Source organism: Falco cherrug, chromosome 3 (assembly GCF_023634085.1).
Source record: "Falco cherrug isolate bFalChe1 chromosome 3, bFalChe1.pri, whole genome shotgun sequence".
In the NCBI taxonomy this organism is placed as follows: Eukaryota; Metazoa; Chordata; class Aves; order Falconiformes; family Falconidae; genus Falco; species Falco cherrug.
This window is the reverse complement of record NC_073699.1, coordinates 112028111-112051537: the sequence shown is the minus strand read 5'-3', so window position 1 is coordinate 112051537 and position 23427 is coordinate 112028111. Positions and strand designations below refer to the sequence as shown.

Here is a 23427-nt window from a genome sequence, read left to right as displayed (position 1 = left end):
TCCCCACCCACGCACGGAGCCTGCTGCAGGGTGTCTGAGTGAAATGAGACGTACAGCCTGCCCTGCCTGGTAAAAGCCTATTTAAGTGATCAGCCATAGACTTGGTTGGAATATTAGGTAGTAAAACAGGTTTTCTAGAAAATGAGATTGCCCCTGGCACTGGTAAATCCATTCAAAGATTCAAGGAAGTCGGGTGGATATGGTGACATTTGGGAGGCAATAGATATTTTTCTTTCTTAATAATTCGTATACTGAGGGACTATAAATTAAATAGTTTTCAAATACAGGACCCGATCCTGCTCTTGACATTGTTTTGTGCCTGTTTCAGTCTCACTTATTTCATAGGCTGTAATACCGGGAGAGAAAGCTTGGGAGTAATTTCTGAATTACCATTAAAATCCAAGCGTCTTCCTTGATATCTGGTAGGGTCCATGCACAGGGGAAGTGACTGCCTCTGCTCCACCAAAAACCTGATGTTCTAATGAGGCAGAGGGTAAGCAAATTAATGTTTTACCCAGGTGAGGTGGTGATGAAGACGATGCTTTTGGCCTCGGACATCTCTGGGAAAGGATCCCCCATCCTGGCGGTGCATTGCCTGTGATAGATGTCTGTCCAAGCTGGCCGGTTTGACAGAACCCTGATTTCTCTGAGTGAAGCAAGATGGGAGATCTGTGCAGTGTGTGGTTTTAGTAAATTAAGCGTCACAAATGCTGCCACCACCCATCCCCCCTCACATATGTTCCCACTTTCCCCAGTATGAAAAAACAAATAGTCTGCAGAGCAAAACTGTTGTGACTCTCATTGCCTCATCTACTGCTTTAGAAACAAGAAGAGATCTTATGGGTCATGGGGACCAGCTGCATATTGCCGGTCCTGGCTGTACCGAATAGGACCATAACAACGAGAATATGCATGTTCATGCCCAGTCCTTGCTAGATTAACTTTTAAATATTTTTGTTTTCCAAGAGGAAGAAAGAAAGAAATGAAGTGCTTTTCCCTGGGGCTGCAGCAGCTGTTGGGAGGGTTTTGCTAACTGCTGGCGGCGTTGCTGGAGAGGATGCCTGGGATGAAGGCTTTGGTGCGGGGCTGGCGGAGGTGAGCCCCAGCAGCGGCAGAGGACACAGCAGTGGTGGTGGCCCCGCAGCCCTTGGGCGGTGGCAGGAGGTGAGCCTGGGAAAGGCAGGCTATTTCCATTCCTTTCACCCAACACTTTCTCCGGAATTTCTTGGGAATAAAGGGAGATTTCCCAACGGGGCCGAGCCAGGACGCATGCAGGGAGGAGAGCAACTGGTACATGGGTGGTGGGAGCCGAGCAAAGGAGCTGGGGAGTGAGCGCCTGAGTGTCAGGCTGGATGCAGGAGGAGGGGTAAGAGGCAGCCCGATGCTGCAGCCTTGCGCAGGGGAGCAAGACGTTGCAGTCAGGGGTTACCCCTGTCTTGCCCTCTCGTGAATCAGGAGGAGCTGTGCTGGCCTTAGTGCAGAGCAGACTTGGCATCCCTAATGCTCCGAGGGGGGACCGATGCTGGAGCAAGCCTGGCAGAGCACGTGGCCTGATTTTTGGGAAGTGCTGAAGGTAACTCTGGCTTCGACCGAAATCTGTGGGAGCCGCAGGTGTTTGCATCACTGGGCCTGACAGAGTAAGAAATACAGCCTCCCCGTGCTGCCGGCTTCCAGGAATATTAAGCGGCTGCTGTTAAGCAAACTGTTACAGTGCCGTCCTCGGGGCGCCTGCCAAGTTTCAGCCTGGTGCAATCTGAAAAGTGAAGATAGAGAACCTGGGAAATTGAGATACATAATGGAAGCACTGACAGATGCTTAACCGAAATATTTTCAGGCCCTGATGGCAGGATAATTTTGTATATCTGGCTTTATTTTTAGAGTTTGATTGATAGTCGCGAAGAGGGAAGAGGAAAGCTTGAATCTTTGTTCCGAAGGAGTCTGCAAGACTGAGTTTCCTGTTGTGCTGCGTTACAGTTACTTACAACACGATTCTTGTTTCTGATTAAAATAATTCAATGTGTTTCTGCAGCCGGCGGGAGGCTGGAGCTATTTGTGCAATGTGAAATGTAATAAATGTTTCTGAAGGCAGGGAAAAAATATTTAGCAAATCTAAACTAGAGTCAGGTCCCATCTCTCTTAATTGGACTGAACAAGGCGGTAGATAAGGCTTTGGCTTTTGCAGAGCAGGAATTCCAATTACTCACAGGAAGTTTGCAAATTAAGAAGAAGGAGGCTAACAATGAAAATCATTTCCTTAGGTTTCAAGTTCTGCAGTGTGATGAGCCAGGATTTAGAAATGGTTAAAATGATAAGGAACTGCGTAGTCCTTGCCAGTGCCCGTGCGCTCCAGCGAGCTGTGGCGACAAGCGCTGGGGGAGCGGGATGCCATCCTCTCCCAGCAGCCGACAGCTACTGGTTTGGTGCCTTGTTGAAGGAATCCTTGGTCCCGGGGAGGCTTTCAGCAAGGGCCTGTGCAAGCAGAGAGAAATTTCAAAGAAAAAGCCTGCAGGAGTGAGGGGTCAGCCGGTGAAAGCAGGGCTTCCCCCCCCCCCCCCCCCCCCCCGCAAACCCACTGTGCGGCACAGGCAGGCGTACGGGGCGACCGCGGCTCCGTGCTGGGGATGGGACTGTGGGAAGACAAATGCAAGGAGCCTACAGGCAAGGTAACACCCAGGTTATTTCTTATTTTTCCTATAGCACGTTTTCATTCTTTCAGATCTCTCGTCATTCCTGATGCTCTGCTCTGGGTTGTCCCACTTTCCTTACGGCTTGCCCAATGTTCAGCGGCAGAAGTGGGTGGCACAGTTCAAGCCAAGGTCTCCTGCAAGAGAAGCGGGGTGCTTACCTCCGGTGGTGTACCTAAAAGCAGATTTATTTAATTTTTTTATAATGTAAGGACGCACCTCTGCCTGTGGCACGACCAGAAGGGAGGCAGGTAACAGCCTAACGCCCACTCGGGCACTGCGAGGAGGAGATGCCGTTCTCCAAATGTGCTGGCACCTCTGGAACCTGCTGACCTCACCTGGATGTCTTGGGCACTTTGATTTTTCCAGGAAAAAAACAAAGGCGTAAGATGTCAGAGGTGACTGCGGCACCAACCTTCTTTCATTAGTACAAGCTCAGCCCAGGAAAAGCTGCTGATCCCACAGAGCCGAGATCCAGCCAGGGAGCTCCTATCGTGGGGGTTTGGCCTGCAACTACATTAATAAAAAGGCTAAACCAAGCCTCAAATATTGTTCCAAGCAGTTAAACACAAGCCATCCTGTTTAAGAAAAAAATAATAATAATAAAAAATAAAAGAAGAGTATTTAAGTTGAAATGGAATTTGAAATGGAAATAGGGCTATTATAGAAAAGCTACAGTGACGGGATGTCTAAGGAATGTGGATTCCAAGAGCCGAAAGCCCAGGTTAGTCCGTGCGGGTTCCTCTGGCTGCTTGCAGCAGCTTTTCCAAGGGCTGGGATGGTGCGGAGGGATGGAAGCCAGTGGGGGGCGGGGGAGCCGGCAGCCCCTTCGACCCTCCTTATTGATGGCTCCGTCAAAATCAGCGGGAGGTCATTTTTAGGTATAACGCTTATGCGTAAAGCCCAAGGATAGAAAGATCATGACCAAATTTAATAAAGCTACTAGTGTTTTCAGAGTTGGTTTATTCATTTTCTATTATGTTTTTTATCACCTTCTTATTAGGCAGCGGCTATTCCGTGGCTGCTTTCAATCTCTTTTCCATCAGGTGGCTGCACTGATAATCAATTTTTTGAAGCACAGATCTTTTCTGGGTTTGAATTATTTGGATTTTATTAAATAAATGTGCATTTGTGTAGAATGGAAACTTTGCTCCATATCAGGATCATCTGTCTTGGTGAAATGACTTGTAACAGCTGTTCCATGAAGAAAATCTGATAGAAACACTGGGACTAGATATAAACACAAACATTAGTCACCATGGAAACAAAAGTTACTGCGAGAAGGCTCCAAAAGCTGTGTTTCTATATGTTTCTTATCCTAACTAAATATTCTCATGAGATTTTGCCAGCCACTTCATTTATAGCCATCTAGGAGATGGATGTTCTGCTTGCATGCATACAAATCACCCGGGAGTGGCACCTCCAGATTTAGGGACCGCGGGACCCTGCTCTTGGAATCGATGGGGTTATGGATTCATCCTGACTCCCGGAGGCTGGGGAGGTGCAAAACACCTTTTGAAAACATCAAGGGCAAAGGTGAATTTAGGGACCTGTGGAAGTGGTTCTTTAGGCTGGCGGTTTCACCCCATCGCAGGCTGGGATGCCCAGCTCCGCATCCCACCCCAGCAATCCTGCTGCGAGCATGGTGCAAGGGGTCAGTGCTGCTCTGCCATGTCCTGGGCTCCAACCTGGATCACCGGGGGGGCTTTGCTCCCTCATCTGCCAGCTTGGTGGCTTCTCCATGTGTTTAAAAAACACATATCAATGAAGGAAGGAGGTTCATCCCCTGCCAGGAGGGCTGCAATTAACAACCGGTCCCTCTGCTGACAGAGGAGCTGCATCTCTAGGTGAACCCGGGAGGCTGCTGAAATAGATGGAATTGCTGGATGGAGACTGGCACCTTGCAGCGGCGAGCTGGCGGAGACTGGAGTGCGGTTTGCCAAGGGATGGGAATGATCGCGGTGGGGTAACGCTGCTCTGTCTGAGGGGAGCAGCTTGCTCGGCCGGAGGGGGTGTCAGGGTGCGGGGTGTCAGGGCATGAGGTGTCAGGGCACGGGGGTATCAGGGGGCAGGGTGTCAGGGCGCGGGGTGTCACGCAGCATCCCGACTCATCCCAGAACCTGCCTGCAAAGCTGCTGCTGCTCCTGCGTGTTCTTGGGCCTTTGGTCTCCTTTTCGCAGGAGTTTGAAGAAAATCCACCGTCACCATAGCAACTGCCGGCTCTGTGGCACGTGTGGCTTCCCACGGCGCACACGGCGCCTGGGTGGCTTCAAAGAGGGGCGCGGAGCTCAGCACCCCAGCAGCAGCAGCCGCCATCCTGGCCCACTGGATGCTCCCCCTCCTGCTCCCCCTTTGGCAAAGGTTGGGGTACCCGAGTGAGTGGAGGGGCAGCTTCCCAACCTTAACGCACCTCATGGGCCAAATCCCTGTCCTCACACTCCTGCTATCCCTCCCTGTTTCGCTGGCTCAGGTGAGGCGGGGGAATCATTATTAACGGCTTTAGCACCCACTGTGGCAGATGCCCATGCACCCCAATTTCATTGCACAGCCCATGAAAAGGTCACCTTCTCCCTTACTATGTGGCTCCTGCAGCTGGCCAGCCCCCGGCCAAGGGCTTTTGCTGCAGCCTCCCCCAGGGTGTTCTCTGGCCCGAGGCACCCAGCAGCATTGCTGAGCAAGGCAGGCGGCTTTCTCGGAGGCTTTTGCACAGTTTCTGCTGCTGTAGTGCCCCAGCGTTTTGCAAATATTTGCTGCGTTCCTGCTGGCGATACCTCACTATTCCTGCTGGCAATGCCCCACTATTCCCGCTGGCGATGCCCCACTATTCCTGCTGGCGATGCCCCACTATTCCTGCTGGCGATACCCCACTATTCCTGCTGGCGATGCCCCACTATTCCTGCTGGCGATGCCCCACAATTCCTGCTGGCGATACCCCACTATTCCTGCTGGCGATGCCCCACAATTCCTGCTGGCGATACCCCACTATTCCTGCTGGCGATGCCCCACTATTCCTGCTGGCGATGCCCCACTATTCCTGCTGGCGATGCCCCACTATTCCTGCTGGCGATACCCCACTATTCCTGCTGGCGATGCCCCACAATTCCTGCTGGCGATACCCCACTATTCCTGCTGGCGATGCCCAGCAGGGCTGGGGACACACCGTGGCCGAGCAGCGGGGCAGGCGCCTGGGGGTGAAGGTCTGATCTCACTGGTGACTGACAGCCACTGGCAACAGGCATTTGGCTGGGGATTTTCCTTTGAAAAATAGTGATGTATAATCAAATGAGGCACCAGGCACATCAGTTTGCCAATCAAAAACAAAAGGTAAAATCCAAATATTTTCATTTTTTTTCCACAGTGGCTCCTTTCCATAGAAATCTTGCTGCTAGTTAGAGCAAAGATTTATTTTAAAGGAACAGAGGAGCATAAGCGAGGTGGCAGGCTCCCCTTGCGGTCTGGCTCCCATCTGCGGCGATTTGAGGTTGTTTGGAAATGGTGATGGGCCAGCGTTTACCTGCCCAGGGACCCCCAGGTCCCAGCGGCCTCACTGACCCCACCAGCACAGGCGGTGCTGTGGCTTAGCGAAACTTGCTGCCCGCATTCAGGGTCACCAGTACTGGGGGTTAGGAAGGTTAACTGTGGTTAGGGGACGTTTGGGACAGCACTGAGAGCAGCGTGCATTGAGGGCTGGTTGGGGTTTTCTTGTGGTATGCAAAAATGTAGTTTCTTTTATTGTGGGAAATGTGGTTTTTCTCCCCCTGCATCTTTTTTCTTAATTGTTTGTCCTGGTTTTGGCTGGGCTTGTTCTGTCACTCGTTAACTGTACCTGAACCTGCCTTTTGAACTGAACCCCTCCTCCCCACCCACCTGATGGAAATCCACTGAGCACCCACACTAGTTAGCGGCGCATGAGCTAGCAGACAAACCTGGGAAGAAAAATAATCCCGGGCTGTCTAAATAGCCAGTTCCTGCTGAATCCGGCGAGATTTGAGTATCTAATTCACACAGTCTCCTCCTTCTCGTTGCAAATCCTGGCCTGGTTGCTCCTGGTAAGTCTATCCCACGCCAGGCTGAACCGTGTTGGCAGGCACTGGGCTCAGCAGAATAAATTATCCGGGCTTGTCAGCTCATTCCCCCCGACGCTTTGCAGTGATTTCATCATTATTGGGGGGGGGGGTCATGCTTGTGTAACTATATTGGGCTCAGCCTCGGTGGTTATGTCACTGTACCCACAGCAAACATTTTGAATAAAAATTAAATAATCCTACAAAGTCAGACCTTGTTAGTGCTGGCACAGAAGCCGAGTGGCTCCGGCGCGGTGAATGGGGGGTGGGAGGGGGAGGTTTGTGCCATTCAGCCCCTGTAAGGAGCGATTCACCATGTGTGAGCCCAGGGAGATGCCTCCTGCATAACTAAACGGGCTCGCTGTGCCGTCGTGATGGGCGAGGCTGCGGGGAGCCACCGGGACCCCACAGTGGGGACCCCCTGTCGATGTCCCCGTCAGTGTCCCCCCCAACATGCAGCCACAGCGGGAGGAGACAGGCTGGGGACCTTGCTCGGTTTGCACGAGCCTCTGCTTTGCCTCCTCTTTGCATTTACCAGCCCGTGGGACCCCCAAGACCCTCCTTTTCAAAACAAATCAACAAAACCAGCAAGGATAATAATAATTAGAATATTATTATTATCAAGGATAATGATGATTAGGAAAAAAATGGCGTCTTCTTCATTTATCTCCCTTTTCTTTTGAGTTTGTGTTAAGCCTCCAGAGGCCAGCCCAGCAAAGCACCACGGTGCCTATTTCAGTGCATCCCTAAGGGCACGTGCCTGCGGAAGGCTTTGAGATACGACTGCAGGTAATGAGAAACATGCACTGGTAGATCAGGATAGCAGAAAAACACGTGAGAGAAGGGAATTGCTTCCAAGAAGCTGGTTTCATGGTTGTGGCGTGGCCACGCAGGTGCTGGTGACCAGCGTGGTACTGGGGTCTTGCCAGGGGAGCGGGGCTGCCGGGGCTGTGACCTACCCAGTGTTTAATCTGGGGTTTTGTGAAGCAGAATGGATTCAGGCTGGACGGTAGGCAGCTTCCCCAAATCCAGCATAATTGGGTCTTTAACCTGCTCAAGAGATTCCTGAGCTCGATACCGACACCATCTCCTCCTTTTGATGAGGGTGGTACAGAAAGAAGGAGAAAAAAAAAAGGCACATGATGTGAATTTATTTGCATCTTCCAACAATCATCCAGTCATTCTGCCCGGGAAATGCGTGTCCTGCTTAATGCCCCTTTATGCCTTTTTTATTTTTTATTTTTTTATGATGCTGAGAGATTATTTATTTATTTGCAGGTTTATTTTGCAGAGCTGGAAAATGCGAGACAGAAAATGCTTTTTCCGATCTCGTTATTTCATTTTATTATGTTTTATTTTGTAAGCGGCAGATGAGCGGGGGGTTGGCTGAAGGCCCTGGCGGGTGGGAAGCACCAGCTCCCCCAGCCCCAGCTGTGCCGCTGCGGAGAGCCTTTGGAGCGAGTCCCCAGGCCGGCAAAGCAATCGCATTTCCTGCGGCAATAAATGGAGCTGAGCGCTTTTATCCTGCCTCTATCGACTGGGTCTGCCCGCTCCAGTGCAGAATGGCACATGCCACAGCCCCCGATGTTGCTCCTGGTCAGGGTCTGAGCCCTGGCTCTTGGACTCCCAAAATTTCAGTGTTTACTAAATGAAACTAAAGCCAAGTAATGTCTCAATCCCAGGCGGAAAACTCCACCGTGATGTTTTCCTCTTTTGAATACGTGACATCTGGAAAATGCAGAATTGTTAGGATTTTGAAATAGGTGCCTTATTTCAACTTGGCTGGCTAGGAACGATGCTGTTGCACAGAGTAATTACATAATAAATTTGTTAGAGGAATATAAAACCATAAAAGCAGTGGTAATGGTTTGCAATTTAATAGCTGAATTGTAAATGAATTTTCCTATAGCAGCTTTAATGTAGCAGGCTGCTACAATTAAGGGAACATTCTTTGGGGTGCCTTTAATTTTTTGTTGTTGTTGTGAAGTTCAGTGTCATTAATTCTCTGCTTTAAAGAAACCATATAGTTAACCACTTCAAGCCATAAAAGACAACTTGGAGTTCCTCTGCAACCAGCAGAATTTGGTCCTGGAGAGGGTATCTTTATCCCATTTGCACTTGGATTTTCTTATAGTAGCTGCTGCGGAGTCGCACCACGGACTGAGCTTATGACCTTCATTTCCTTTCCCTGATCATCCGTCTCGCTCCCGTGATGTGTGGCATCTTCTCTTTTCTTTATCTATCTGTTTGATAAAAGAAGACAGAAATGGAGGTGTGTGGGTATCACAGCGCTGCTGTGCCCCCGCCAGCCTCAGAGCTCCCTGGGGAGGGGGGCACCCCCATTTTTGCTCCGGCTGCGAGGATGCTCCGTCCTGCAATGGAGCCCCATCACCCCCCCTTGCCTGAGATCACCCTGCTCCGCTGATCCTGATTTTTTACTCTTCCCCTTTCCAACCCTCTGGATCTCAAGCGTTGTTCAAAAGCAGCTCAAGCTTACTCGGGAACAATTTTGTTGGAGCAGGTGCCCGCCGGCCCCTGCCCTTTCCCGCAGCGGTTTCAGCGGCACAGTCCCCAGCACCGCTTTCTCTTGGTTTGCCTCATCAGGTTCCCCTTCTTCTCACGTTTGCCTAATTACAGCTTTCCACTTGGATGCCGGCGTCACCTCAGTGGCCTGTGCTTGAAGGAAACGCTGTGAAATACCATATCCGATCTGCTCACAAGCATCTTTGGGGCAATTCAAAATTTTGATAATTATTGATGGCATGTAATTACCCTGCCAATAACACCTGCTGTTTCTATAGAGGTGCAGGGAACTGTTGCACCGCGGCATATTGCAAATGCAAATTGATGCAGGCAACCCTAATCTGACGGCAGTGGGCGATAATTAAAAAACACAGTTGTGTCTGCGGGCCAGGGATGCTGCTGGAGACCTGACACCGCTCCGAGGGGCAGCTCTGCATCCCCTCCTCCGGCCGGTGGATCCCCTTTTAAGGGGTATACGTGAGACAGTGCATGTCCTAATGCAGTTCTCTCTCTTCTGCATCCTTATTACTGTAACTCGAGCTTCAATTTCAGGTTTTTTTTTGCTCATCAGGCCTTAATAGTTGGTAATTTGCTTGTGCTCCAGTCTGCGGGTGCAGCGTGTAGAGCCCTGCCCCACTTCCAGCAGGGATTTGACCTTGCAGTTATCCCTCCATAATGATAACAAATCCGCTCCCTCGTTGCATTCTAGACCAAGGCAGGCGATTGAGAAAAATAATTTAGCAGAGATTGGTCTAAAAGCCTGCTCTCAGCCTGCCCCCCTCCCCTTCCTCCAAAGCCCAGGAGCGTGGCTGTGCTGTTTGCTGGCTCTCACAGGGAGCTGCTCCTGGATGCTGGACACGGCCAGAGCGCCGGGATGTGGCACTTGCCAGCGGCTCAGCTTCTTCCCAGCACAGCCAAGTGACCCGAGCGGCCGAGTCCTGCATCACCACGCTGGCTCGCCCGTGTGAAAGGCGGCCGGGAGATGACTGCAGCCCTGCTGCACCCGAGGGTTGGGAGAACAGGCTGGACACCATCCTCTGCCTCCCTCCCAGCCCTGAAAAATACAGTTTATCTGGCATCTTGCAAGAAAATCCTCTCTGAAGGTCGATGCGCAGTCTGTGCTAGCTCAAGCAGCAGCCTGTGCCTTGCTGGGAGGTCTGTGGGGCGCACAAGATGCGTGGGGTGCTATGTGCCCGAGCAAAACCGGGGTCACCTATTGCAGAAAGTGCCACCCACCTCTCAAAAAAAAACACAACACCACCCCAGAGGCGTTTTGGGGGCAGAGGGCTGGGGGCAGCGCTGCCCTGCCCAGCGAGCTGCTGCCGCTGCTTTTGAGGGTTGGGAAGGTATTAACTGGTCTGGTGAGCAGGGCTGTGATTCCTGCTCTGGAGCCGCCGCTGTCCTGCCAGGAATCTGCTGGGGAGGCAGTGCCATTGTGTGCAGCAGTGGGTGCTGTGTTCTGGAGCATGTATAGATGCAAATGGGGAGCAGGGGAGGGGAACAGAAAATGTAAGAATCCATTGTAAACCCTAAAGGCACTGCAAGCGCTGACGTCTGAGCTCCCGAGTGCAAGCCGGAGTCCTGCCGTAGGACTTCAGGCAGTAAAAAAGCTCCTACAAGGATGTTTCTGATGAACTTTAAATCGCCAACTCAATGCCAGCTATCCCGTACGAACACCCCCCGTGCAAGGTGGTGCCCTCTGAGCGGCACGCTGCAACTTTTTCAATTCTTCTTGGAAAAATGCAGAAAGTGTGCTTTTTCACCCCTCTGCCCCGATGTTTGCTCTTGACCTTGAAACCTGCCACCTGCCATCTCACCTCCCTTAGGTGACCGAGCGTGGTCAAGCTTGTCCCACCCCCCGATGTGTGTTTGCTGGGGACAGAGGTGATTTCTGCAAAGCCTGGGACAGTGTTTGTACAGCACCCAGCACTGGAGCATCTCGGCCGTTTTATCTAACAAGTGCTTCAACAATATAAATATTTAAGTATAATAAACAATTATGATCAAGTTTCTTGGGTGACTGCACACAGCAAGTGAATTTAAAATTCCTTCCCCATGGGTATTCAGGCTTCAAATTCACTTTCAGTGAATGTTCGTGCTAATAAAACTCCATTGCACAGAAAGAGAACGCAAGAGAGATGCAAATGTGACAAGGGCAAATTTGCTTAGGAGTTGAAATGAATATTCACCAACTTTTTATTATTTTTTCAGTATTCATCCTTATTTGCTATAAAAAGATTATTTTATCTTTACTCTCCAAGCTCAATGAAGCGTGTATTTCTCAGGTATAATGTATATTTCCCTGTACTAATGGAAAGTTTTGCTACTGGCAAGCAAGGGGCATTTAGAATGCGCTTTTATCTTCAGGAAAAGTCTCTACTAACCCCGCACAAGTTGCCACCATGCTGGTGGACACCATCATTTCACCACACCTTGCAGCTTAAGGTGCAATAAGCTGAGGGGATGCAGGAGCCTCCACTCCTGCTGAAATGCAGTGGGGGCAGAAGCAAATTCCTTCACAACCCCCATTACGGCTGGGTCGGGCTCGATGTCCTTACAAAACAAAAGCCACCCGAGCAGGCTTTCTGCGCTGTTGCGGTGGCTCGCTGCTCAGCTCCCTGGTTTTTCCCCTCTTTAAAGCCACAGATTTCAGATCCTGACTCTTACACGATTTTCTTTGCTCATCGTTCATCCAGCGCTGCCCTCCGTTAGGAGGACACTGGCGACACTTACTTTTCACACGAGCTCAGCTCACATTCAGCAGGACTCGGGGGTCACCACGTCTCCTTTTTGCCTGAGGCAGAGGAAGCCCTGCTTTGACATCTTCATTTGGTTTCCGTCCTAGAATTGCAAGAGATGCAAATTAGCAATAATGAATATTTTCATTAAAAGCGTCTAGACGTTCTATCTGAGAACAAGATAATGATGCTGCTGCTTTCTATGAAATAGGCTGAAGTAGACCCAGGCCACTTTATTTCTTTTTGTCAGAAAAGATAACATTTATTTTTTAAAAAAAATGCAATTTCATGTAAGTGAAATTAGGGTAATTGCTAATTATGTAACTGCAAATAAGGTAGATCTTTGCTGGTCTGGCACAGATTACGAGCCGTTGGTTTTCATGGGGTGGCACCAGAAGGCAAGGAGACCTGCCAGGGTCCCAAGTCATTCCTCATGCTCGCCCGGACCTTCTGGCCAGCACGGGAGGGAGCATCACCCCTCACACCACTCTGCCCCAGGATTTCGCCCAGGAGCAGAGGTGTGGATGTTACAGGAGGTATCAGAAGTGTGGATGTTACAGGAGGTACCGCCGGCTTTCCCTCCCTGTCCCCCCGCCTTGCACTGTGCCAAGCGAGCTGCCCACTACCCGCGCCTCGGCTCGCGCCTTCTCCAGCAGGTCCCAGGTTTTTCCAAGGTTATTGCCCACCCCAGCACCCTGGAAGTATGACAGCCTGCACTCAGCGCCTGGCAAAGCTTCAGCCCAGGGGTTGCAACGGGGAGAGGTTTTATGTTTCCATATGTACTAGAAGGAAGTTAATACAAAACCTGCCCGAGAGCCAAGTCCTGCGTTACGAAGTCACTGGCTTTATGGGACAAACATATTATTACCCTCATACAAGCTACAGTACGTGGGTATTGGAAAAATTAAATGCACTTGAATAGCTTTGTAGATATATATCTCTATATCCATAAAACCTACTGACAGTGAGCAAACACAAGAGCTTGGCAGTTGTCCTGCTCTGTTTAATTGCCATTGACAGTTTTTATATGTATCACCTCCTGAAAATCCCTCTGCTGACAATCCTGCCAGCTTCGTGATCTGGGTCTTGTCCTGAACATCGAACATGCTGGTACCCACAGAACCTCCTGCATGTGCTGGAGCTTAACAACATCTTTAGTTTTTTCTACAGAATCCATCCAGCTGTGCTTTTTAAAAAATTATTATGTCTGTAGTTTTTTACATCCTTATTTTTTTTGGACAGTCCTACTATCTTCCCTGGCTTTCTTGGAGACCACCCGTCGCGTTCTCTCTCTGATGAGAACATCAGCTTTCCCTTGCATCCCTCCCGCTCATTTGAAGGCATCTCTCCCCTGGTGCACCAGGCTTGGGGAAAACATCCCTGCTTTCATGCAAAGCTATTAATATCAATAATATTAATATTAACGAGCCTCACCTGAGTTGCTGAAGGGCCAGACAATGCTCCAGTCCTCTGTAATAAGAGGACTGAGCTCCCCTTGGCGTGCTGGCTGGTGAGCAGTGCTATCCATCGGGGACCGCAGATTGTTCCCAGTGGCAGCTGGGAATCAGACAGGGGCTGACCTGGCTCCAGCTGGGAGCTCCCAGCCGGCCAGCCTGTGCTCCAGTTTCCCCCCAAAGCGTAGGGACCAGTAAGAGCCCCGACAGCCTGGGGAATCCCACAGCCCCGGCCGTCCTGCCGGCGGGGAGTGCTCGGCGGGAGGTGATGCTACAGACCGGGAGGTGGGTGAGATGGGTGCCTGGCTGCGTGGTACTCCCCCAGGGAAAAAGGAGAAAATGCAGGAATAATGGGAATCATTTTGGGTGATTTTAACTGTTGTGCATCAGGAGCAAAGTAAGATGCCCAAGTGAGTTGACAGCACCTCCATTTGATCTCTGCCGTGACCTGACTTAGAGCCAGTATTTTTCAAAGGCCGCAAATTGCCTCAGTGTTGCTTTTGTACTGAGATACTTCATCAACACCTGTGGGTTTGGTGCGGTGGGGGTGGGGCAGGTTGGTGTGTTTGTTTTGGTTTGGTTTTCTTTTTTAAAGTAATTTATGTCAAAAATTAAATGGACTTTACTAGAAGCAGCACGTCCCCTGCCCTTCCGTGGCTGGGTAATAAAAATATTAATTCTTTATATTTTTATAGATTATAATATATATAATGTATAATATATAATATATAATTTATTATATAATATGTATAAATAAATAGATAAATAAATGAAAATAAATTTATATATTATAAAAAATAATTTAAAAATACAGTAAATCAGCCTCCAGCGGGTCTCATTCGGAAGTGATGCTCAGGCCAGCCGTGTGCGCTACTGCAAGACCTAAACAGCAAGGGGTGTTTCTTACCAGTTTGGGGCTCTGTGCCCCCAAATATGCCGAGTCAAGATAAAATATTTTGAGTCAGGAGGGCAACGGCAGCCATGCACCAGTGCTTGCAGCTTGGCATTCCCTGTTTTTTAACCCCAGCCCTCCCCCGCCCCCGCTGCCTCCTCGGGGTTGGAGCAGCACGAGACCTGCCCGTACACAAGCACTAGCACTCGGCGGCGTGGCACTGCGTGAGTACCGACCATCCTACAACGCTCAGGCAAGAGATGAAGGAGTTGCTAGGGACCGTTCCCCATCTAACTGGAAAGGCTGGCTGGCTTTTAAGGGTTGGGGTCGGCACCCTTTTCCACTGGGTCTCAGCACCCCTTCGCATCCAGGATCAGCCCACCCGTGCCTCAGTTTCCCCATCCTGTGGAATGGTGTCTGCCGTATTTTCCTACCTAGCCAAAGAAGTAAAGCACTTGTGAATTACCTGATATAAAGGGATCTCTCTGAACCCTGAGATACGTTATTTTTCAGGCAGCAGGTGACTCCAGCCAGCCCCCGTTAGAGACAGGTAAGGAAACAGACACCAGTACGCTCCAAGCCCCGCGTGCACAGAACCAGTGAGTACATACTGAAGCCTTAAAATCTGATGGCAAATCATGTAATGTGTATCTGTAGGAATATCACTCCAGTTTTCCAGCTGCCTTCTCAATGCTGAAACTTTATCTATGTGGATTTTCAGAGCTTTCATAGTTTAGTGGGGAATGTAATTGTACATTTGTAATCATGCAATACAGAATTAGTCCACCCTGCTGGTAGCACCTTGGGAAAAAAAAAAAAAAAGGAAAAAAGAGGAAAATTAGATAGTTTTACTGTTTCACGCTCCCCAGCCCCACTCTTTCATTGCAAAAGCGGCTGGTTTGCCAGCGGTGCAATCCTCAGGCGTGCCCCCGCTGTCAGTGCCACGGCAAAACAAGGGAGGATGATGACACTTACACCAGAGCGTGGTTCCTCTCATGGAAATGAAAGGGAAGGATGCTTTGCCTTGGGTAGCCTCGTAAGACTACATTAAGTTTCACTCTTGTCTGGATTGCGTTGTACGGTCCCCGAAATACCTGTGGGAATTTTGTGGATGCTAATGTGTACCCTGGGTGGCAGGCAGCAGGGGGGATGGTGCGCTGCGCATGCTAAATCCCCTCTCCTGTACTCTGCGGAGCTCTCCACTTCTGCATTAATCACAGGATTATTTTAGAGGCCTGAACCGCACTCGAGATCTTATCTTTTACTTACTTCACAAACATTACAGTAAAAAACCTCCACGTCTCTTTAGCATCTTCCTCTTTCAGGATGCTCTGGCCGACTCTTCCCGTGTGCTCTGCCTTGCAGACCTGGTGCTCGTTTTCTTTGCTGGGGAGGGAGGAAAAGGCTGTTCTCACACCAGTATTTATTATCACAGTTGAAATGGTTGGGTACAAATATTTATTCCTGTCTCCTGCCCAGTTTAGGACAGTGGTTTTGCCTGTAATCTGCCAGGCCAAAGCCTCTAGAGGGTCCTGAAAATTCAAAGGTGTCTGAATTTCCCCGTGCCTCCTGCTTATGTCAAATCTTCACTGGAGCTGACTTCATAGGACAAAGAAACTGTCATCTGGATGCTGATGCTGTATTAATGACAGGGTACATTGACCCACCCCGGTGTGTCATCATTCCTGCTGAAGGAAACAGAGAGGCAACCCATAATCACCTTTCCTGCACCTGTCCCACTAACACCTAATTTAAGTATCTATTTGTCTGCTGATTGATCACAGGATTTTTTTCACGACACCTATTATCCTGCTATCTAAGTGCTTCGGAATCGTCCTCTTCATTTAAGTTTTTATATGATCCTTACAGTAGTGTCTGAACGGCTGGTAAATCGGGGCGGCAAAGCCAACGTCTCTGTGGACATCCCACCCTTCCCTTCCCTTCCCTTCCCTTCCCTTCCCTTCCCTTCCCTTCCCTTCCCTTCCCTTCCCTTCCCTTCCCTTCCCTTCCCTTCCCTTCCCTTCCCTTCCCTTCCCTTCCCTTCCCTTCCCTTCCCTTCCCTTCCCTTCCCTTCCCTTCCCTTCCCTTCCCTTCCCTTCCCTTCCCTTCCCTTCCCTTCCCTTCCCTTCCCTTCCCTTCCCTTCCCTTCCCTTCCCTTCCCTTCCCTTCCCTTCCCTTCCCTTCCCTTCCCTTCCCTTCCCTTCCCTTCCCTTCCCTTCCCTTCCCTTCCCTTCCCGGGGATGGGGGATGCCTTGCAGCATGTTGGTGGGACCCACAACCCCTGCTCCCCCCCCCGCAGCAAACACCCAACCACATCTTCCCCCTCTAATTTGTGACGGGGAAACGATGGGGAAATGGCCTTTCGTACAGACGCTGCCTGAAGTTTTTTCTCTTTGCTCCCTGTTTCCCTCTTCCTTTCTGGAAAGCTCTCTGTGGGATCCAGCGGCTTCACTGCTGCGGAGCGCGTCGGTACCGTGTCTGTGTGCTTGGCTCCATGCTCGCTTCCCTTGCTCCTCTGAGCGGGTTCCCACCGGGTGCTACCGAGCTGCTCAGCTGCACTGGTGGGTCTCCGTGACTTGCCACCGTTCACCCACCCACTCGCCACTGCCAGGGGTCCGGTGCTTTGCTGAGCCCCCCCCAAGCCCCCAGGCAGACAGCGCAGCCCCTGCCAGCCAGCACAGCTCTGAAACTGCCCGGCCGGGCCAGCACCGGAGCTCGAGCATCCTTCTGCCGGGGAGCTGGCGACAGCTGGGGACCATTCCAGAGCAAGTGGAGCCTTGCACTCGGTTGATGCTAAAACCAGCTCCCTAGGGATATTTCAGCCCAAATTACAATGAAAAGAGGTTTTGCAGCAAAGTGTAACCAGGCAGCTCTGCTCGCGTGGATGCACCTTTGGGGCTCACCCCTTCTCCTGGCGAGACTTACAGCCCCCACGTAGGAAGGACCCAGCTAACCTGCTACTGGGTGGGGAGAGCTGGGCTGGAGACAACTGCAAATCAGAATTTCAAAGCAAAATTATCACAGCACCATCATCACTATTGCTTCTATATGCCATGAAGGGGAGCGCTTCACACCCAGGGAGGACACGTTCAAACAGGAGGGTGGACCAGAGTTAGATTTTTGTCAAGGTTCATCTACTGACCCGTGAGATGAAGGTGAGGTCATCTGGGAATCCTGTCAGCCCTGTTCGACTGTGGGAGCTGGAACGGCTCAACTCACCACGCAGCTGCAGGGACCAACCCCAGCCAGGTGGGAGGTGTGCAGCATCTCTCAGATGACAGACACGGCTCATCAACGGGGAGCAAACCTCCCACATCTGCCCTAAATCCAAACAGCTCCATGTTCAGCAGAGACCCCAAAACTCCTGGGTAACTGCGCTTACAGTTCGAAGAAACTAAACAGCGATTCAACTCGATAGCCAAGAAAGCAGAAACCAAAAAAACATTCAAGGTTTTGGGTACATCACTGACACTCATACCTGCTTGTGAAAAGCTGGCTGCTGACGTCTTCCCCGTAAACACTTAAATACAGGCTGAATGCGCGCAGATTCATTGCATTGCTGTAATTCATTAAACAAATGTTGGGCTTAATAGACCCGCGTATGAAGACTGGTGCCATAGATGCGCTCAGCTGTGAAATATGCTGTGGAAGTCATTTGTTTGCAAGGGGTCTAGAAATCTGCTTCCTATTAACATCAAATGGGCTTACTGGAGAAAAATCTCTGGGATCACATTTTTCTCTCAATTATCCTTTCTCAGTGGGATTCCTCGAGGTTTGAGCCCGGTAACTGAGATGTGTCTAAGCTGGGAGTTTTGGATCTGGGGTTTGTTTTGATCCATTAAGCTTGTATCTCACCACAGTGATGTAATTCCCCCAGTCTGAGACACTTTATAAACATTAATGGGTTTGTTTTCGTGGTCCCGAGGGATGCACAGCCCGAGAAGGTCGCTGGGACCCTTGCGCCCGCGCAAAAATGGAGACAGGGAAACGTGTCACTGCAGCATGGCAGGGAAAAACAGAATACTCACCTGAATTTTTAACCTGCCCATCCTTAGCTCTGTTTGATCCCGTTTTAATAACTCATTAGCTGAAGCACTAGTATTTCAGCTCCAGCACAGCAGTAACACACCAGCAAGGTCTGCGTTAAGATGCTGCTGTGCACTCCAGTTGCAGGAGAAAAGGCTTGGTGCTCAGTATTTTGAGAAGGAGGGGTCAAACGCAGTTAAAAATACACAAATAAAAACGCGACCTTTGCAGAGGGAAAAAAAACAATCGTAGATATTAGCAACTGTTGTAACTTCGATGGGAATTACTCAGCGGAGATGCGCTACAAGAGACTATTGAACTCGGGGCAGGCTGTGCTTTTTCTGGTGATGGCAGCTAAAGTTTGCTGGTCTCTTGGACCGGATTTTCTCGGTGAGCTTTTCTTTGCCAATGAATGGCCACACAGATGTCCCCAGTGACATTTGGAAAGGGCCAAGTTGCCGCTGTTTGCGCTGCAGCATGCCAGGGCGTCACAAAGCGGAGGCGTGGATCAGACACCCTGTCTCTGGGAAGCTTTCTTCCAGTCACAGAAAGTCCATTTTAGAGGATGCGCTGAAAGAAGCTGCTGAGACTTGCAGCCCTTTCGGCTGGGAATTGTTACTGCAAACAGAGATGCATGGAGCAGATGAGAAATTAATGTAAATATACAGACAGAAGGCAAATTTTTTTGGGTGGAAGTGAGGCACAAGCAGATAAAGAGCGATCAGCAGAATTTACATAAGCCTTCATCATCTCAGAGGTCATCATTCTGCAGGATGACACATTGAAATTCGTTTTTATTAAATTCTGGCTGATTATTTAATTGGAAAAGAAAGGATTTAATTGAATCAAGTCAAAGGGCGGTATTAGATTACGTTCAACCTTAACACAAAATGATTTTCCCATTTGGTTAAACTGGTTCCTTTGCATATTGTACATATGAAACTATAGAAAGTGGTAATCTGAACAGTAGATTAAAGTGTTTGGAAGGCTTGAGCAGTACCCCTGTGCTACCCAGACCTTCTTCATCTCCTGAACCTTCTCATATTCCCTTTACGGCACTCCTTAGGTTGAAACAAAAGCCAAGATGAGAGACAGTATTCTCCAATCTTCCTCCATCCGTGTTTATGACACATGTATATTCTTGAGAAATAGCCCGCCTGGACGCGATGCTGCTGCTACAGCGCGTTGCCCCAAACTGAGGGGGTTGTGCAGGTTTTCAGGGCTACCCTTGGACCACCCGAAAAGGTGCTGAGCGTAGCTGGGGGTGAATGGAGATCCGAGGCTTGTTGCCCTTGACTGAGGTTCCCCATGCATCCTCAGGAAACATTCCCGACCTTTCTGTGCCTCATCTGCGCCGCCAGGGACTCACATCCCTCAGGGACACAGGCTGGCTGCACCGCTGTCAGACTGCCTGCAAAAAGATGGAACTAAAAAAAAAAGCAATTTGGGGAAATAATATGTTTCTAATTTTGGCTCCTTAATTAGCATTTAATTTAATTTTTTGTTAATTCAGAACTAAGAGGAGAAAGGGAACGAGGCCCAGTTCATTTCCTAATGCTTCATTCCATCCCAATTTTGAGGATTTCAGCAAACGCTTGGCCTTCAGAATGGGAATCGGCACAACCCTCAGGTATCACACCCTGAGCGCACACCCTGCTAGTATTTTAAACTCCTCGTTCCTGAAGGCAGTTCTGCTGCTAAAGCCGTGATAGGGACCGTTCCGCGGCTCTGTGGGTTCCCCCGATGGCGGAACCGGGGTCCCAGCACTCTTCCCAGGCGGCAGCTCAGAGAGATCAAATCCCACTCCGAGAGATCGGAGGCGATTTGAAATGGGCCGAGCTGCTCCCTAGTAAGGAGGCATGGGGAGGGGGAGAAAACCTTCCAACTATCTTCAGGGGAATCTCAAAAGGACTTAAATAATAAGGAAGATTTTTGTAAAAGCACGGTTATTTATTTACGGATGAGTTCCACCTCCAGCTTCAAGAAAATTATTTTTTTAAATAGCGCACGTGCCAATGCAGAAATTCTCTTGCATTAGTAAATTAAAAAGATTCCAGTGCTGCCAGTATAGCAACTCAACTAGTCTATTATTAAGGTTAGATTGAGTAAGAAGCATAATTTGGACTTTACTTCAGCAGCTGAATGTGTTCTTGGAAAGCTCCAATCAGTTTTAACCTGATTTTTTAAGATAAAAATAACATGCCAGCACTTTAAAGCTGAGCTCCTTTCTGCTGAAGCTTACGTTTTATTCAAGCGCGATGACTAAGTTTTGCATCTACGGTACCGCGACTGCACATTTAGGTTATCTGGTTACATACATAATTCCCTCATTTGCAAGCACACTTTGCAGCAAATACTCATGCAAATTAGGCATGAAACCAGGCATTTATCTTGATTGGAATTCCATTTCTATATATACTTAACTTGATCTCGTTCAGGGATGGCTGCATAGACGATGAAGGAAGAATTTTAAAAAACGCTTTTATTCTTCTTGTGGGTTGGTTGTCCGCCCTTTGGGAATTCGTTAAGGAAAACGGGCCTTTCCACTGATATTCCAAGTGCTCTGGCCCGGCGCCAGTGGTTGGGTTGCAGACGCTGCTGGAAACTCCCAGTCAAAACCAATGTTCCAGTGAAAAAGCCACTGTACTTCATTTCTCCGAAGACTGGCGGGGTTTGTTTTACGAAATCCCTTCACAGATTATAAGGTCTAGATGCCCCTTGACAAGGACTCAGTCCTTCTCGCTCTAGGAGGGCTGGCTGTCCGCACGACCCAGATGGGGTCCAAGGTTTTGGGGAGCCCAGGCCCATCTCCACATCTCCACAATGTTTTTTCAGCAGACTGACGTGATGGATTTACCCAGTTTCTCTTCCTAAAAGCTGCCTGGGGACACTGCATGCCAAAGCCCTCTGCTTCTGCAGAGCTGTATCCCAGCACTCCCAGGGGACCGTCACTGCGTGGGACAGTGACATGCTTCTCATTTCTCTCGTATCAAGCCTCTCCCGGAGTCACCTTTGCAGCACTGGGAGCAGGGAAACCCTTTTCTAGCGTTTTTCCTGCATTTTGGCCAAGGTCCCTGCAATGCCAGCGGTGGGGGGGGGCAGCCCGCACTCCAAGGACCTGCCCCCACTTCCCAGCTTGTTCAGCCAAAATTTTAGGCAAATTAGCAGAGGGTTTAGCAAATGGCACAGGCACAGGCAAGACTGTTTCTCCCTCTTTCCTTAAGGGTTGTGATTTTTCTCCGGCTTTTCCCTTTGCTAGGGCCCTTCCTCGCCACTCCCAGCTCCCACCCGCCATGGGGTTCCTAAAGCCGAATGCCTCGAGGTGCTGGTGGCAGGGGTGAAAGCAGGCAGCGGTGCTGCCTGGGGGGAGGCTGGGATGCTTTGGGGCAGGAGGCCAGGATGCTTCGGGGCGGGAGGCCGGGATGCTTCGGGGTGCTGCAGCCAGGCAAGCCACCATCTCCAGAGCAGCACCAGCTCATTTCAGGGGGGCTGAAGCCTGTGTGGCCACCTGGGCCAGGACTGTGGCTCTGTGGGCTCGCTGCAGCCCAGGCCTTGGCAAGCATGCAACTGGAACCCTCGAAGGCACTGATAAAGCACAGGGAAACATCAGCACTCCCTCTAGCAGTCGCCAGCGATGATACCAAATAATTCTCGATTTTTCACCCTGGGTTCGTGCCACATGAACCGCCAGTGCTAAGGACACTGGCATTTACCTGCTGCCACAGCAGCCACAGGCTGCTCTTCCCCTGCCAGGACCCTTCCCGGGGGGGTTGGACCCCATTTGACCATCACCTGCGCCACGCAGCTTCAGGGTACCCCCCCGCGGGGTGAACCCCAGCCCAATTAGCAGGAAGGCACTTAATGAGCGGTGTTCCCAGCCGGCACTGCAGCCTCACCACGCCCGCGCAGCACCGCGGAACTCCCCGGGGGGGGGTGTGTGTGGCATCTGGGGGGGGGGGGGGGGCTGGTTATAAGTGCATCGCTGCCGCGGCCACCGCAGCCCCCCCGCCCCCCGCCGTAGCTGCCCGCCCCGCGCAGCCCGGACCCGCCCCCGCGGCAGACGCCGAGCGCCGCGTAGCGCCGCGTAACGCCGCGGATGCCCTCGGCCGAGCGCTCGCCTCCGTCGCGGCCCTGCCCGGGCTGCCGGGGGGGGCAACAGGTAGGGGGTCCCCCCCGCCCCCGCGCAGCCTGTTCCTCCCCTCCGCACAGCCTCCTCCCTTTCGCTCCCCACTGGCACAGCTCCCCCCCCCCCCCCCCCCGCCTCCCTCCATACCCCTCTTGCACAGCTTCTCCCCTTCGCACCCCCCTCGCGCAGCACTACCCCGCCCCCCCCCCGGTTCACAGACACCCCCCCCCCCCCTTATCTTTGCACGCCGCTTGCACAGCCCCCTGCACCCCCCTTGCACGACCCTTCCCTTTGCACCCCCCTTGCAGAGCCCCCTTTGCACAGCTCCCCTCTCCTTCGCACCCCTTCCGCGCGGTGCCCCCCGTTGCAGAGGCTCCCGCCTTGCACCCCCTCGCGCACCCCCCCCCCGTTTCATAGACTCCCTCTTACCTTTGCGCCCCCTTTACAAGGCACCCCCCCTTGCACAGCCCCCTTCCCCTTTGCACCTCTCTCGCAGAGCCCCCCCTTTGCTCTCCCCTTGCACAGCTCCCCTCTCCTCGCCCCCTCCCGTTTGCACCCTCTTGCAGACCCCCCCTCCCCTTTGTGCCCCCTTTGCACAGCTTCCCCTCTCCTTGCCCCCTCCTTTTTGCCCACCCTCGCAGACCCTCCCCTTCCTTTTGTCCCCCTTGCAGGACCCCCTTTGCACAGCTCCCCCCAAACCTTGCAGACGCCGCTTCCCTTTACACCCCCCCCCCCCCCCCCTTGCAGGGCCGCCTTTGCCCAGCTCCCCTCTCCTTGCAGACCCCCTCCGCCTTGCACAGCTCCCCTCTCCTTGCCGGCGACCCCCCCCCCCCCCTTGCAGACCCCCATCCCCTTTCCCCCCCCCCCTTGCAGGGCCCCCTTTGCACAACTCTCTTCTCCTTGCAGACACCCCCCCCCCC

The 23427-nt window shown here is 51.2% G+C and overlaps 1 protein-coding gene across 2 annotated transcripts in view; it reads left to right on the top strand.

Annotated features, from left to right (window-relative positions):
* Nucleotides 1–23427, top strand: part of KAZN (kazrin, periplakin interacting protein) — a 225585-nt gene that overhangs the window by 113096 nt on the left and 89062 nt on the right. The window contains exon 1 of one of the 2 annotated variants that reach the window (XM_055705112.1): nucleotides 22436–22540. The exons of the other annotated variant lie outside the window; for it this stretch is intronic. Within the exon in view, the coding sequence (XP_055561087.1) occupies nucleotides 22478–22540 (63 nt within the window). The 5' untranslated portion in view covers nucleotides 22436–22477. Of the gene's footprint in view, nucleotides 1–22435; nucleotides 22541–23427 lie in introns of those variants that run through there. 2 annotated transcript variants of the gene reach the window in all.